This window comes from Tenrec ecaudatus, chromosome 4 (assembly GCF_050624435.1).
Source record: "Tenrec ecaudatus isolate mTenEca1 chromosome 4, mTenEca1.hap1, whole genome shotgun sequence".
NCBI classification, from domain to species: domain Eukaryota; kingdom Metazoa; phylum Chordata; class Mammalia; order Afrosoricida; family Tenrecidae; genus Tenrec; species Tenrec ecaudatus.
In genome coordinates, this window is record NC_134533.1 from 86,812,775 (window position 1) to 86,830,714 (window position 17,940).

Genomic DNA, 17,940 nt, shown 5'->3' on the forward strand with positions numbered 1-17,940 from the left:
TGGGGGGCAAAAGGGGAGAAAGAAGGAACTGATCGCAGTGATTAACATACAAGCCCCCTCCCAGGGGGGATGAACAACAGAAACGTGGATGAAAGGAGACAGTGAACAGTGTAAAATATGAAAATAAAATTAATTTATAAATTATCAAAGATTCATGAGGGTGGGAGCGTGGGGGAGGGAGGGGAGAAAAGAGGAAGTGATACCAAGGGCTCAAGGAGAAAGAAAATGTTTTGGAAATGATGATGGCAACATATGTACAAAGGTGCTTGATACAATTGATGTATGGACTGTTATAAGAGCTGTAAGATCCCCCAATAAAATGACTTTTTAAAATAAAAAAGAAAGGAATGACTTTTTGAAATAAAAAAGAAAGAAAGGACCATGGACTGCTAAGAGGACAAACCAACCTGTGTTGGAAAAAGTAAGACCAGAGTCCTTTTAGAGGAAGTGATGGCAAAACTTCATCTTACATCCTTTGGATAGATTGTCGGGAGACCAGTCTCTGGCAACGGACATCGTTAGGTAAAGTGGAGAGGTGGCAAAAATGAGAAGACCCTCGCCGAGATGCCTTGATACAATAGCTGCATCAACGGCTCGGGCACAGGAGCAATTGTGCAGATGGCGTCGTGTTTGCCTCTGTTGAACCTGGAAGTGGCAAGTGACCCAATTGAAGATAACTTTATAATCCTGAGAATAATAACCTACCCAAGTCGACACCTATTTTAAGGGTCTGGGGAACAGTTCAGTCTACAACATAGGGGGAGTCTTGGGAGATTTTGAAATCTGATTTACTCATATATTTTAGAAGGATCTTTTTTTTTTTTTTTTTGCTAAGGAGTAACGATGGCCTTTAAGCAAAAGAATAACAGAAGGAAATGGAATAAAATTAAGCTGCTCTTATCTTTCAGGAAACTACACCCTGAGAGTTGACTGTACACCACTGATGTTCACCTTGGTATACAACCTAACAAAAGAGGTAAAAGAACAGAACATATAATTTAAGAAAACTGGTTTCTTTGCAGAGCCATTATGATGTCTGAGTTTTCTTGCACTTTTTTTTCCTATTAGCATGTGTCACTCACCTGAACAAGTGTTTGCTTACATTTCCTCACTTCTCCCCTCAACACTGTGCCTTTGGGAAGCATTATGTCTGCCACTCCATTTTGAAAATAAGCAATTTGACCTCAAAAAGAATTCCAAAGTCCAAATCAAACTGCCATTGAATGGATTTAGACTCAAGTGACCATGTAAGGCACAGAAGAAAACTCTCTGAGTTTTCAAGACTGTAAATCTTCATGAGAGTTTTACTCTTTTTTCTGAGTTTCTTGTGGTTTTGAACTGCTGGCTTTGCTGTTAAAAGCCCAATTCATAACCCATTTTGCTATCAGTGCTCTTCAAAGGAAATTAGCCATCAAGATTTTGCAGCTTTTACCCCAGGAATTTATCTTATGATCTAATCCCTTAATCTTGAAGCCAAATTATATTCTTTAATATAGTGGTGACAACTAATTCAGAACCCAGGAAGAATGGAAAGTTCTAACTGATTGGATAAAAGCATGTAAAGGAATACCTGGTGTGGACTTCCAGAGGCAAATCCTTTGGGACAGTTTTAGAGACCATGTACGCAATCCTGCTGATGTCTGAATTTTGCCCAGGGCTTTGGTTCACTGGCCCAAGAGATCTATGAGGTAATTGACAGATCAGTGTTATCTCATTTCCAACAGTGTTATACATTCTTAGGCTTGGCCAAGAGGTGGTACCTTTATTCCAGCAGGGCTGATAGGCAACCCCATGAAACCACCAGTGTCTCCACAATTGCCTGGGACTCTTACATCACCTCCCTTTCTTTATTGATTTATCTAACAGTAAATTTACTGCCTAATCAGGACCAGTGTTATGCTTGGTTCTGAAAGTACAGACAGAAGATAGCAAATGTTCTCTAGAAAAGCTCAAAGTGTGTTGAAGAGACAGAAGTTCACAGTAAGGGAGTGTTATGTACAAATAGGACACAGAAAAAATAGCTTTTTTTACTGTAGAAATGAGTAAGGGGTAGATTGCTATGTTGCAGAATCTTTTGTTCAACAAAAGATCATCTACAGCTGCCCGGGACTACAGCTCACATGTGAACGTTTAGTGACGTTCTTTATGTGAGAGCAATGATATTCTCTGCTCCAGCTACTCTTAAGTTTGTGGACATTATTGTTAGTTGCTGTGGAATCGATTCCAACTCGCGGTAACTGTGTGTGCAGAGTAGAATTGCTCCATAGGGTTTCACGCTTGTGACCTTTCGGAAGCAGACTGTCAGGACTTTTTTCCAAGATGCCTCTAGGAGAATTTGAACAGACTTTCAGTGTGTTGTGGGTGTGTAACCGTTCTGCCATTTAGGGGTTCCTGGTTTGGTTAGAGTAAGTTACTCTCTTTTCAGGGTAGGGCTGAAAACGTTGCAGGGTGTCATGATCTTACAATGATCAATTATTGAATAATTGTATGACAATGTTGGAACCCTGCTACCATACTACAGTATGAGCCAGGTGCTAACCTCAAGATCAGAGGTACAGTTTTAGAAGCCCACAGAGGCATTTCTACGATGTCCTACAGAGTTGCTGTGAGTCAGAAACAACTCCATGGCAGTGGAGTTTTTAATTTATTGTTCTTGTGGTTGTTGACAATGCTGCTCCCATAGGTTACTTTAACAGTGTCTCAGTTGTGTGGCCTATGATCGATGACTACGTAAGGTGCTATGCTTTCAAGAAGTACCAAGACTGGCCGAGGCTTGGTTTCTGTAGCTGCTGTGGAGGTGGTCTGGACTCAAGACACTCCCCTCGCGAACAATGGAATTTCACCATGGTGACCCATAGGAACTGGTGGTGTGATTTTGGGGGAAGGAGATTAACAGGTCTTCCTAGTCTGCCTTAGTCTAAGGTGGCATTGAAACTCATTCAACATCATAGCAATGCAGCAGCTGCCACTGACAGATGGCTGGCAGCTGTTCATGAGATGAACTGGCCTGGAATCTAAGAATTTTACCATGGACCAATCACCTTTGCCCTCCGGACAGGGATAGGCCAAGTTTTTAAAGTTTCCTTTTCACCTGATTCCTAAACAAGGGGGTAGGAGGGGATTCTGAAAGTAAGAAATGGAGCATTTGCAAAGAGAGTACAATATGCAAACACCCATAGCACAAGGGCACACTATATTTGTTTCCATATTCATAAATTTTAAATTTTCTAATTAGCATGTGAGTGCAATCTACATCTTTTATCGTTTAAATGAAAAAATCTATACAATGATTTATAGAAAGATGAAAAATGGTTACATACTTCTATTATAGCTCCATCCATCTAATGCCCTCCGTTTGATTCAGCCTAATAGCCACTCTTGGAAATACAAGAATTTCCAAGATTGTAAATCTTTCAGGAAGCAGACAGCCTCATCGTTCTACCCAAATCAACATGTGAATTTCAATGGTCAAATTCTCGGTTGACAGCCTGATACTTAACCCATTGTGCCACCAGGACTCTTGATTATAGCACCATGAATTTCAATATTCTATCTACAGTTTATATGAAGAGAAGCTATGCTATATTGTATTCCTGATCTCTGCATTCCTGATATCTACCTACATCCTTGAATAGTATCAATACTATTTAAACATTTTAATATGGGATTTTTTGAAAATTAGACCATATGATTTTTTTATGAAAAATGTATACTATCTATTGTTCAATTACCTGTACAAGATTATGATTATTTATTAAACTTATGTTTACTGTTTTTGACAAAATTAATATCTGAGACTCAAGTCTAGAATTCAATGGTAGATCATATTTTACTCCTTATTTTTCACATTTGTACAATCAGGAGATGTATCTAAAGCCCCGTGTTTGCCAGTGATAATTAGGATGAGTTAAATAAATGAAATATGTGTGTTGTGTTTCATCATTTATTATTCAATGACCTGGGTAGCTTTCCTGGCAAGAGTAAGAGAGAAAGGAGGGCTCTCCCTTCATGTGCTTGCCTCTTTTCAATGGGCTTCTTTCAAAGGAATTGGAAATAAATGGTTTTCAGAGCAGTCTTTCTGAAATCAAGGGGAAAGGCTCAAACCCCCACCCTACCAAAGCATGCACTCTTACCATTCCCCAAGGCTCTGGGCTGGCTCACACGTCCTCAATCCCTCAAAGCTAAATGAACTCAGAAAATCTTATCCTGAGATAACCTATCAACCTCCAACCGAAACACCCTTGCAGTCTTCTGTAAACCAAACAATTTAGCCTAAAGAGCAATGTTTTCTTTTAGGAACTATCTATCTGGGATCAATTTGACAATAACTTAAACGATTATTAGATGGAAAACTTAAGGTAGCCGTGAAGTTATGTCACAGCAAGAGGAACACGTTGGAAAAGGAGAGTGACAATGGGTGTGCGACTTGAGGAAAGAGAATGTCATAAATGCCACTGAGTTGTTATGTCGAAATGGTAGAACCGATGTATATTCTGCTGTGTGTATTCTTAACAACAACAAAATAGAATAACTTAAAACTAATAAAGACAATGACTTGTTAATAATCCATGGTGGCTGTCTTTTCTAGATACATTCTGCATTTTTAATATGCTATATCTGTGCCCAGGCATATCATGAGCACTTAACCATGTTATTAAAACTCATAACTTCAGTGTTAAATGATGGTTACCAGATGGATTCCAATGCTTATTCTTCTGATCCATAGATTATTAGCCATTCCCTGGTTAGAGGACGTTTCCAGGCTTCTGTTTTCTGGTTTATAAATGCTCTATATTTTCCTTTTATTTTTTGTAGCTGAAAAGCCCCGATGAAGGCTTTGAAGGCAAGTCCCTTTATGAGAGCTGGAAGGAGAAAAATCCTTCTGCAGAGTTCAGAGATGTGCCCAGGTAAACCACCAACCCATAGCAAAACACACAGACACACAAAAGGCTTTTCTGCTGAATTCATTATGGGAGTAAGTAAATGGGTGCTTCATTTCCATCTTGAATAACAAAATTTACTTCTTGAAAAAGTATGATAAAGGAAAAACAATGCTGAAGCTTTTAAGTGAAATACTCGTAAAATGCCTTGAAAGAAATCCATGCAGCATCTTTTAATGGCTAAGGATTTTTGTTGTGCAGAACTCATCAGCTATCGTAGGTATAATGCTGACAAGTCATCCACTCTCATGTTTCTGTCTCTTGGTCAGGCTCTACTATTCTTTAGTCTGAGCACCACACAGTTAAATATTGGGATTACTTTCATGCAGGTGTCCCCATCATTTCAGCACTGGTTAGCTCTGCACTAGCAAGTGAGGAGGCCTAAATATCTCAGCAGTGTAAGATTACAGATATGAACAGCATGAATATTCTACGTGATCAAGAACACGTTTACATCTCAGCTATGTGAAGTGGAGCAATCTATTTCTTACTTTTTCAAATACAACAAGCACAGCTCCTAACAATGTCAAGCAAAATAATCTAAAAACCTTGGTTTTTCAACTTTATGCATCTTAGATATGTATACATTATAAAATGGTTGGGCTAACACAAAACAAGGTCATAAAATTTTATTTTTGTGTGTGTCAGCAGAATTACTAGTTCTCTCAACTTTTTCACATTGTCCAAAGTTATATACTAAAAAACATTAAAAAATTATGCACTAAGCATGAGATTAGTTTGATAGAATATTATTTTTTCCAGATTCTTTCTTCTGAATACTGGTGATGAAATTACTCTGAAATAATTTCGCTGTTTAATCCCTTGTAGGATTAACAAATTGGGATCTGGTAATGATTTTGAAGTTTTCTTCCAAAGACTTGGCATTGCTTCAGCCCGAGCACGTTACACTAAAAACTGGGTGAGTCTCTATCGATGTTTTCAAGATGCTTTAGAAACATATTTTGGCTAAATAAATCAATCTGGCTATAAAACATAAAGGAGTTTGAGAGCAGAAGGGGGAGGTTTGAATGGATCAAATTGTTCAATAGCGCATGAGTTAGTCCCTGCATCTGCTATCCTGAGTCCTACATGGAAATACCAGTTGACATCAATACAGGTCTACAAACTTGAACCTCCTTGAACTTGAACCTTAAACTTGAACTTCCTTAAACATATTTCATTTGGCATTAGTGCACCCAACCCGCCACCTCAATTAAAAATTTAGGAATTGGCTTTGATTCTTTACCCTGTGATCAAATTAAATAAAAGACACACCTATAGATATTTGGATTTTCTGTCTCCAATAATTAAATGTGGAAAGGAAGGGAATGGGAGATTAACAGAGGGCATAAAACAGGGGACATGCACTTGCCACATTTCCTTTCGTTTTCTGCTGACTTTTTTTTTTTCATCAAAGTAGCATAGATACATAGTTTGTAAAATGCCAGAGTCTTCTATAAGGGTCAAAATGAAAAACTGTGCTCACTTATGCTACCTCCATCCTCGTCTCACCACTGATTCAATTCACCCCATGGAAATTCATTCAATATTGTTCTTGGTTTTTAAAATAATGTGATCATGCTGCTGCTGCTTTGTTTTCAATTTATGTAGTTTACATTTACTCCTAGTGGGGAAGACAGGAACTTATAAGTTGTTAATATCATCTTCACCCCAGACCCCAAAATGCAATGCAGATCCCTCACGGCAATTTTATATTCAAAACCAGAACTCACAGCCGTCGAGTCAATGCTGACTCGTAGAGTTTTGTACTACAGAGTGGTTGTTCATGTATTGATTAGAACACCCAAACTGCCCTACTCTGTCCTTCACTCCAGAGAACTATCCGCTCATGGAACTTCAGTGATCAGGGGATTTGCTGCCCTATATGAGATTGCCCTATATTAACTCGCTGTCTCCTTAAATTAATTTTTACTCAAATGCAAAATTGCCGTTGTCTCCTCTTCTTAAAAATGTCCATGGCTCTCTTAGAACCATTGCCCAATTAAAAAAAGTGTTCCCATGTCTCTTACATACTCAAGGTCAAGCATTCCAGGTCTATACAAAATATTTCTTATAATATTATTTACATCCTACAAGGGTAAGTCAGTGGGACTAAAGCAAGCGTATGACAGGGAGAGCTTGTCTGCAGCCATCCATTGATCACAGAATCATGTCCGCAGACATTCATCGATCACAGAATCATGACTGAATACGTGCTGTTTGGAATAAACTCATGCGTGTATAAACTGGAACCCTAGTGTAAATATTTTCCCAGTAGTTTTATTGACTTATAATTCACATATCATACAATAGTTCAATCACATAAAAAAGATTTGTACAGATCAGAGCACACGGGAGCAGATGAAGGGGCAGGAGGAGAGAGTGGAGCACAGCCTGGCCCACCAGGCCATGAGGATGATGTTCCTGAGTAGAGCAGCCAGTCCACAGAGAGAACAACATGGCTGGCCCCACTATGAGAAATGATGCCCCTCAGTGACTAAGGGCGATACAGGGGACAGCACCGGAGACACAGTGTGGGAATTGCACCTGACCTGATCCCACCACACCGAGGCAAATCACTGGGGGAGTGCAGCAGAACAGCAAGGGAATGGAGCGGCAAGGTCCCCAGGGAATGCTGAAAGTGGACTTTGGGGCCAGGGCATGGTACCCCAACAGACTGGACTGGAAAACGCTCCTAAGGGCCAGCAAACGATCCCTGAACTAACTACAAGCTTTTCTTTTGTGAAAAAAAAAAAAGATTTGTACAATCATCACACAACCAGTTTTAGAACATTTTCTTCATTCTTGTTATTAGTTTGTAATTTCTCCTCAACCTTCCCTGCCATAACCCCAAGGAACCATTCATCTAGTTACTGTCTCCATAGACATACCTATCCTGGATTTCAGATACAGAATAACATTTGTTTAATAAAAAGAAAACAATGTAAAACAAATAAAAATCTCAATAGAAAAGAAAGCATAAAATGCTAAAATCTAGAACAAATGTAAATGGATCCTAAGGGAGATCAAATGATAGAATGCTAGGTTTTAACTTAGCTGCATCTGCAGTAGCTTATTTTCCCATGCGCTCCACATGATAGCAAGGTTAATCACACCCCTGGTCCATGGTCAGAGAGGATTCATCAGGGGTTTATTTTGACTCACCCATGGATACATATATTTTAATTGGTACAAGTCTAGATAGGGTTTAAATGCTTTAATACTATTATTTTTATAAGTGGATTATTGAGGTGGTATATACTTTATTCATTGCTAACCAAAACAGTGAGCAATATTAAAATTAATAGTAAATGAACTTTCATTTTATTAAAGGTTACCTTTTAAGTGATAAGTGATTTTGTTTTGTTTTTCAGAAAAGAAGCAAATTCAGTAGCTATCCACTATATCACAGTGTCTATGAAACATATGAATTGGTAGAAAAATTTTATGATCCAACATTTAAGTATCACCTCACTGTGGCCCTGGTTCGAGGGGGAATAGTGTTTGAACTAGCCAATTCCAAAGTGCTTCCATTTGACTGTCAAAAGTATTCTGAAGTTTTAAGAAAGTATGCTGACAAGATCTACAATATCTCAATGACACACTCACAAGAAATGAAAGCATACAATGTATCATTTGGTATGTTACACTATCTTAAAATTTAATATAATATTAACAATATAATAACATTACTTCTAGGCATTTGCCATTTTTTCTCTACCATATATTTGCACCTTCTCCTTATAGGTGCAAAGGTGTTTTCCACTTCACTGGAGTTCATATCTTGGAATAGTCGAGCTATAAATAACATAAAATGCAAAAGAGCAGATACTGGCATTCTATATTGCTCCCTGTGTTTAAACTAAAGAAAGCGTGTTCTTAAAACTTCATGGTCCTAATTTTTATTTCAGATTCACTTTTTTCTGCAGTGAAGAATTTTACAGAAATTGCTGCTAAATTCAATGAGAGACTTCAGGACTTGGACACAAGCAAGTACGTTTTGTATCTATAAATAATGCATATCCCAGCTCTATATAAATAATTAATATAATCACTCACCTAGAGCACCCAATGCCACCGAGATGGTTCTGACTCGTGGCAGCCACACTGTGGTTTCTAAGGCTATAAATCTTTAGAGGAGCAGACAGGTTCATCGTTCACCTTCAGAGTGGCTGGTGGCTTTCTGAAAGAATGATCTTTGGTTAGCAATCTATTGCTCACTCTACAGTGCTACCGGGGCATGACATACATACAACAGGTCTAATTAAAAGTCATTGATTATGTCTTTATTGCTGAATTATCTTTTAAATTTTTTGCCGCCTTCTCCCTCTCTGTTCAAATACTGCTGCATCTATCAAAGAACTATTTCTTCTAATCTAAGTTAAGGAATATGCTGCCCAGCTATGTCCATACCTCCTTCCTGGCAACTGAATTGATTAAAAAATCCCCACCCTGGCATTGAAAGACCTCCATGGTGAGACAACAGTTTTTTTCCAGTTTAGTGTCTAGATTTTATGTACCTGTACCTTATAGTTGAACCAGGCATTCCTTTTCTCAGATCATACATTATTATTTTCTATTGTTATTATTTCTAGAGAGAGAGACAGGTACGGGAGTGTACAGGGGTGTATGTAGGGGGGAGGGAACATCTCCTAACTCCTTCAGTCAATGTTGGATTCATTCTTTTCATTGCCTTACCTCTTGTGACACTATACCTGAATTATTAACAACATTCCTCCCCTAGAAAAATGCAGGTTTCCCTTTATCTTGCAATAAGCAAGTCCAGGGCTCACCTATACTGTCATGCCATACCCGCTCAGGAATTCGTTTGTGTTTGAAGCATTAAAAGAGTGTTGCCTATTTCCTTCATATCAACACTAAGGTTTCTTGATAGTTTGTAGTAAAAATGAGTAGCCATTCCAATTCCTCCCACTCCAGTTCCCGGATGGCCAGATATGCTAGTTCCAGTGAGTATAGGGGCTACTGTCATTCTTCTGTGTCTACAGAAAAAATGTTGATGGGATTTAGATGTATATTTCATTACGGTGCCCTTCATGTCCTGTTCACCTAGAAAAGTTAAGTCTGGGGTGAGGAAGATTGGGATGCATAATCCTGTGTATGTCACGGGAACAATATTCCAGGTGAGGCACGTCGGGTCTCAGTATTTGGCCAAAGGAGGGTTTGACTACAAGAGTTGGTAGAGACATTGCCTATGAGTCTTTTAAGGGCCAGGAGGCAGAGAGTGTCCTGATTAGAAAAGAGAAATACCTCAGTGGCTACTGGTCTGATGGTAGGTTCTGTTTTGTCTTGGTTCTGTTGGGCGTTACCCATGAAGATAGAATTGGGGATGCTAGATATTGTCTTTATTGGAGAGCTATAGGGTATTGAGGGGCAGTAAGACATTTCAAGAGATCTTTTAAATGGACATAAACAGATTTTTGGCACAAAGCAACAACAGAGGGTTGGGTGACACCCCAAACATGTGGATTAGCTAGAGCAGGTGGGGGTGTCAGGGCACTAGAGATATTTAGGGGTGGGTATGGAGGCAAGAGGAGTATCTGGTGCAGCTTATAAGAGAGGAAACAAGTGTGGAGACTGGGAACTCTCTGGTAAATGAGAAGTTACTAGTCTTTTGAATTTAGTGAGTATATCTCAGCCCAGAAGGGGGAATGGGGCATTTGGGGCATTTGACTAGAAACTGGTATGAAAATTGTACATGATAAAGGCCACATAAGTGTGATAATGCAATGAGCGATTGTGAGAGACTATACCTGAGATCCCTACAAAATGGTGGGTGCTAAAATAGTTTGTCCTGAATTTTCAGGTAGAGTTGAATAAGTGGCCCCTGAGTCTAAAGGGAAAGAAATAGGCTTACCTGAGACAATGGTCATTACCCTGGGCTTGTGATGGGTGATCTCTGTGGGGGCTGTTGCCCCGGGCACCGTTAATCTTCTATGGCCAGGCCTAGATGCCCGGATAACAAGGCATCTTGAGCTGGTTGTTCTGGATGTGTTATGGAAAAGACTATCCTCCTGGCCTCTGGTGGAAAGGGCAATCAACTCCCCAGTGGCCTCCTTGTTTGCAGTGTGGGCTAGGCTTTAGCAGGGGGCAAGGATTGGGGTATTTACATGCCCAATGTCCCATCTGGGAACATTTAAAGCAGGGTTCAGGTGGCCCACCCGTTTGTGGCCCAAAGTTTATTGGTCTGAATTCACCCATTTGTCCTGCAGGGCAGTAGGCAGCATCTGAAATTTAGCTTTGTCCCTTTGTAGTTTATCTAATTTTTCCTGCGTTTCCCTATTATTGAAATCCTTAAAAGCTGCATTGAGAAGTTCTTTTTGTGGAGTCTGGGGACCATCCTCAAGCCTTTTAGGTTTCCTCTCAATGCCAGGCGCTGACTGTGAGATAAAATGTGAATGAAGTAAAGTGGTGCCAGTTGGTGTTGAGGGATCAACACTGCTGAACGTATGGAAAGCCTCCAAGAGGCAAGAGAAAAACTGGGCAGGATCGATCTGACCCACCACACCAGAGCGAAACACTCAGGGCTTGCAACAGAACAGCAAGGGGAGCCAAGCAATGAAGCCCCTTGGGGAATACAATAAATAGACTTTGGGGCCAGGGTGTGGCACCCCATCAGACTCGGCTGGAAAACACTCCTGAAAGTCAACAAACAGACCGGGAACTATTTATAGGCGCTTTTTTTCCATTGATTTTTTTCGGTTGTTGCTGCTCTTGTTTTGTTTTGGTTTTCGTTTATTGTTTTATTTTCTTCCATCATATTTATGTGCTTATTATTGTCTCTGCATGTCTATCTAGATAAGATAGGTGTGATAAACCATCCGGAAGAGAAAACAACATGACCTATGGCTCTGGGGAGTACAGGAGAGGAGGAGGCAGGGAAAGCAAACAAGGGGTGTCAACAAACCCAGGGACAAGGGAAAAACAGTGATCTAAAATTGATGGCAAGGACTTCGGATGCCTGGTGGGGCTTGATCTAGGGCAATGTAGCCAAGAGGAACTACTGAAACCTGAATGAAGGACCAACATGATAGTGAGACAAGAGGAAGGTAAAAGGGATGAGAGGAAAGAACTAGGAGGCAAAGGACATTTATAGAGGTCTAAATACATACATGTGCATATGTAAATATATTTGTACATAATGATAGGGAAATTTATCTATGTACATATATTTATATGTTAAATATTAAGGTAGCAGACAGACGTTGGGCCTCTACTCAAGTCCTCCCTCAACATATGAACACTTTGTTCTAATATCCCGACATTTGCTGATGACAAAATGGGTGTATAAGCAAATGTAGTGAAGAAAGCTGATTGTGCCTGGTTATCAAAATATATAGCATCTGGGGTCTTAAAGGCTTGAAAATAAATAAGGTTCTATCTAGCTCAGAAGCAACAAAGCTCACATGGAAGAAGCACACCAGCCTGTGTGATCAGGAGGTGTTAAAGGGATCAGGGATCAGGTATCAAAGACCCAGAACAAAAAAAATCATATCAGTATGAATGGGGGGGAGCACAGAGTGGAAACCCAAAGCCCATCTGTAGACAATTGGACACCCCCTTACAGAAAGGTCACAAGGAAAAGATGAGCCAGTGAGGGTGCAGTATAGCACTGATGAAACATACAACTTTCCTCTAGTTCTTTAATGCTTCCTCCCCTGCACTATCATGATCCCAATTGTACCTAACAAATCCGGCTAGACCAGAGGATGTACACTGGTACAGCTCAGAACTCCCAACACAGAAAATCCAGGACGGATAAACCCCTCAGGACCAATAATGAGAGTTGTGATACCAGGAGGGGAAGGGGAAGGTGTGGGGGGGGGGGAAGGGAAGACCTTTTCATATACATATAACCCCTTCCCAGGGGGATGGACAACAGAAAAGTTGGTAAAGGGAGATAGCAGTCAGTGTAAGACATGAAAAATAATAATTTATAAATTATCAAGGGTTCATGAGGAAGGGAGGGGTAGAGAGGGGGGAAATGAGGATCTGATACCAAAAGCTCAAGTAGAAAGAACATGTTTTGAAAATGATGGTGGCAACAAATGTACAAATGCACTTGACACATGGATGTGTACATGGATTGTGACAAGAGTTGTAACAGCTCCCAATTAAAATGATTTACAAAAATATGAACCAGGCAGGATTTTCTTTTGGCTCTGGAAGGATTTCTCTGGTCTTGTCATGATTGCCTGCTTTAGTAGCCATCTTTTGTAAGCCTGTCATCTCTGCAGGTGCGGTCTCCAAGTCAGGGTTGATAATTCTAGCTAGAGTCTCACTGGGGAACTGCATCAGAGCTCGCCAGTTTATTCCAGTCCTGGGCATGAAATTCATCATCTCTCTGCTGGGCCACTCACCCAGACTCTCTCCTGTCTTTGGAGCATAGAGTTGTTGTAAAAAAATATAAATATCATGCCGGGTAAGGTAGTAAGAATGAGTTAGATACTTGAACCCTTTAAATGTCCAGATCAGAGGACAAGGGTCTCAGACACTTTCTGAGTACTGATAGGTCAGAAATTGGAAAGTTTGGATCTACAGAGGTGGCTTTTGAGCAGAGAATAGCTGGCCTGGAACTGGTGGGGGTGGAGACCATAGTGGCAGAGGGGAGGGGGGATTTAATTGAAGCTGGTGGTGGCAGGGGGGAAGACAGTGATGAAGAAGGTAGAGATGACAATGGGGGAGTAAATGGTAGATCCGAGAATGGAGAGTCAGAGGAGGTGGAAGGTGTGAAGGGTCGGGCGGGTCCTAAGGGGAAGACTGGAGGAGGATTATAAGGAGAAGGAAAAGCTGGAGCAGACAGAGGGGAGGAGGAGAAAAGGAGCGGTAGAAGTAGTGGTGGGAAGAGGGGCATGGTCAGGATTGAAAGAAGATTGGTTGTCTGGGAGAGCTGGCTTCCCCTGAGCAGGTGGTGTGGCACAGATGGGAGTGAGAAGGCAGATAGAAAACTTTTCTTTATGTTGGCAGAAATTATCAAGGTGCAGGAGGACTTTAAAATCAAGATTGCCATCTTGTGGGCAATTTGAGTTATTACCTAATTTGTAATTGAGGCCAAATCTGGTTACAAAAAATTAGGCGTTTAAACTTAATGAATGGGTTTAGACCCAGCGGTTAAAGATTAACGAGTAGGCACCCCATAGGCAAATTTTGAGGGGGCTTAGAATGGGTACTTCCCATAGTGGGGGCGGGGTTTGAATAATTTAAACTCCTGAGAAGAATAAAGGGCTGCGGGAGCAACCTCTGTGAGTCCCTAGACTCTGGACACTTAGGGAGTGGAGTAGGAAACAGATCAGGAGGGTGTCCCCCCCTCCCCACCCCCTGCATGCAATCCAAGCCCCAGGGGCTTAGAATTTTCTGATCTGATACCAGGATTTTGAGATGGGGACCTTTCCGAAACGCCACAGAGAGAAGGCAGAGAACCAGAGAAGGGGAGCTCAACTAAGCACTGGGCCAGAATCAGCTGTGTGGGTGCAGCCTATAGTGGAAAGCAGACAAGGTGGCTAGATGATACCTGCTCTGGGAGGGAAGGCCAGGAGGCCAACGGATCCCAGAGAGAGCCTTGCAATCCCAGGGCTGCACCTCCACCCCCACTCCCACCCCACATCCACCCCCACCCTCACCCCCACCCCACCCCCACCCTGGTTTCAGGACCAAATGATAGAAAAGACTGGAGCCCGAACGTGGGTATCAAGTAATAGGATTCATAGGAAAGTGCAGCCTCCTGGGCTGCAACAATGATGGGAAGAGTGGTCTGCACACAAAGAACTAGACAGCTGTGCGCTCAGGGACTGAGCCTTGTGGCTGGGGTAATTTGCAGTAGTGTAAACACCATTTTGGGGTTTTGTCCCCAAATCTCTCGTAAGCAGACTAAAGTCACCTCTATCATAGTTTTCCCTGTCTCTAAAGGTATTGAATCCACCCCTTTTGCCCTCAGAGTATCTGTCCTGTTGGGCATCCTTCATGCCTCCTCTACCCCTGGAATGACCTGCTAGAAATAAATGGCAAACTGATTATTTCCATGACACAAATCATTGTTTAAAAAGAGGAAGCTAGATAGCTTTGTCACAAGCGTTTTACAATTGCTCGGCTCTATTGATTCGAGACAAACCACATGACCTCCAATCAATTAGCAATGTTATCTCATAGGAAAGGTTGGCCTTACCTGAAACTGTCTTCGACCAGCTGAAGCAACTTGGGATTAACTGCTTGATTGGCTTCACGAAGCACAAAGTTAAGGTCGCTCCCCTGCTTTAGGTTATTAGGTGTAAAGAAGGTGTATGCTGTTCCCAACTGGGTACTGCGAGCAGTTCTTCCAATTCGATGAATATAATCCTCTGAGGAGTTAGGGTAGTCATAATTGATGACAAATTTCACATCTTCCACATCTGTAAAGTGTTGCCACGTGGCAAAATAGCAATGAACGGAGTTTTGCACACTACAACAGCCAGACCAAAAAGAAAAAGTTAGACCATTGTATTCCCAAGAAGGTATGGGCTACAAAAAAATACAGTTAAAATGGTCATCTATTCCCTGTAAGAAGATCACTGAGGTTTGGGGGAGAAAAGAAAAGCACATGTCATCTCTTTGTAATTGTCATTACCCACCCAGTGTTCATGCCAACCAAAAGGAATGTCTCAAATCAGGAAGGCCCCTTACAGATAGATCATCAAGTGACATCTGAACGCTTCTGTGCAGTAGGGTCACTTAAAAGTTCACAGCAACCTCTTCCTGTGCTCTTTCTGAGGACCTTTCCATGAAAAGATATGTGCTCCTTTGCATGTACACACTCATCAGTTGAAAATTTTGGCCACACTGCTCGTCTTGCCAAGACCTTCCAACGGCAGCTGCAAGAAAAACATACCAGTCCCCAAAAGGTGTTGTCATGCACTGTCTCGTCTAGTCCGCGCTTCCTAGAGCCAGGATTCACTTGAGAATGGGTCTCTCCGGCAGGTCTCCACGGGAGGACTATGGTGTCCGCTGAGGGAGGAACTTTCAAAGCGCGCTTTTCCTTTCCCACTGATCACAGGTGGGAAATGCTCCTGCTCTAGAGCTCACGTGCCAGTACTCACCAATTGGGCAAAGGCTTAGTACCTTTTAAAGTTGCTCGCTCCATTTCAAACTTGAACAAAAGTTTCATTGAACACTGAAGTTTGGAAATATTTCTTCGACATTTCAGCAAACCCACTGAAACGCAAAGACCCACAGATCACAGGAAAGCCTTTGAAACAAGGCTGTACCAGAGCAGTCATGCAAAGCATGGGGCAGAAGAAATACCACAGCAGTGAACCGCGGAGTTAGCTCCCTTTCCCCCTGGAGAGAAGTTTCCGTGGCAGAGGCGGTACTTTCTGCCTTTTGAAGATTACTAGCACACTGACAGCGTTCCACCTCTCGACTCGTGATCACTAGTAGAATGACTAGTTTTAAGGAGTCTGGTGGCATAATGTTTTAAGCATCAGGTTAATAACTACAATGTTGGAAGTTCAAAACCACAATCCACTTCATGAGGAAAAGACGAGGCTATTTACCGTCTCAGACATTTTATAGAGGTTGCTATGAGACAGACCGTCCTTAATGGCACTGAGTTTGTTTTTATGTGTATTATTCTTAATTTGCATATTATGTGAATTTAAAATATATTCCTCATGTCTGCTTCTTTAAAAATTAGAACCTTTAAAGCCTTATTAAATTCTATTCTGCCCTAAAGAGTTTCTATGAATTAGAATTGATTTGACAGCAACAAATTTGATTTTGTTTATTTTTGCTCTGAATTATTGATTATTGCTGTAGTGCACACATTTTCATTAAGCTGTAACTGTATCTGTTTACTTTTTAGCCCAATACCATTGAGAATTATTAATGATCAACTAATGTTTCTGGAAAGAGCATTTATTGATCCTTTAGGATTACCCAACAGACCTTTCTACAGGTAAGAAAAAAAATAGACTTAATTTTTTAGCAGTGTGAAGAAAATTTCGGTTGATTTTTTTGGGATTAACCAGAATATTTCAAAAATATATACTTTAGTTCTTACATACATATTCTTATTTTTAGCATTTATCTTGTTGTGCTACAAATTAATACATGGTTATTGCACAAAAAAGAAACCAAGAAAGGCACAAGAAAAATAATGATCTTTGTTCCGTTATTCAGATATAAAATATTATTTATATTTTGGTATAGATAATTTTAGCCCTCTATTCCTCATACATATATGTATACATGTTTCTTGTCCTTGGAGATGGTTGGACATGTAAACTTAGTTGACACGTGGATCTTTAAGATAAAACACTTAAGAAATTTGCGTTACAGAGCGCAATTACAGAGCGCTCTTGTTTTCCTCTTGTATACAATGTAAGAAACTGATAGGAAACTGCTTTTGTCAACAGGCATGTTATCTACGCTCCAAGCAGCCACAACAAGTATGCCGGAGAGTCGTTCCCGGGAATTTATGATGCTCTGTTTGATATTAAAAGTAAAGCAGACCCTTCCATGGCCTGGGGAGAAGTGAAGAGACAGATCTCCATCGCAGCCTTCACAGTGCAGGCTGCAGCAGGGACTCTGAAAGAAGTAGCCTGAGAAGGTTTTTGCAAGAGTTAATATTGAGTTAATAAACTACCTAAAAATATCACTATGGACATACTGATAACCTCAAAAAAAGTTGGTTATATATATGTATGGCGTGTGTTATTTTTACATTAATATACATATTCATAAAAGTATTCATGGTTCTCCAAAGCGATTGAAAGAAATGGACATTTTTTATTCTACACTTACAGAAAGCTACTCTGAAGTTGATCTAGGGATTAAAACTAAGGAGGAATACTAAAATTCCTATCTGTGTTAGTCCGAGTAGGCTATAGAAACAAATTCATAGACACTCATATTTGTATAAGAAAGAGCTTTATATAAAGAGTAATTGTAAATTAAGAAACTACCACCCCCCAAAAAAGGAAAACTTCCCACTGCAGTCCAGATCAAGTCC

General features: G+C 40.6%; 1 protein-coding gene across 4 annotated transcripts in view; it reads left to right on the forward strand.

Moving 5' to 3' along the window:
* Positions 1–17,668, forward strand: part of LOC142444988 (glutamate carboxypeptidase 2) — a 62,126-nt gene extending 44,458 nt beyond the window's left edge. Inside the window, exons 12-18 of one of the 4 annotated variants that reach the window (XM_075546438.1) lie at positions 909–976; positions 4,816–4,907; positions 5,769–5,859; positions 8,315–8,579; positions 8,852–8,933; positions 16,792–16,884; positions 17,345–17,668. In XM_075546438.1, the coding sequence (XP_075402553.1) occupies positions 909–976; positions 4,816–4,907; positions 5,769–5,859; positions 8,315–8,579; positions 8,852–8,933; positions 16,792–16,884; positions 17,345–17,534 (881 nt within the window). In that variant the 3' untranslated portion in view covers positions 17,535–17,668. The remainder of the gene's footprint in view (positions 1–908; positions 977–4,815; positions 4,908–5,768; positions 5,860–8,314; positions 8,580–8,851; positions 8,934–16,791; positions 16,885–17,344) is intronic. The other 3 variants (XM_075546437.1, XM_075546436.1, XM_075546439.1) reach the window with 3 other exon arrangements.
* The last annotated feature ends 272 nt before the right edge of the window (positions 17,669–17,940 follow it).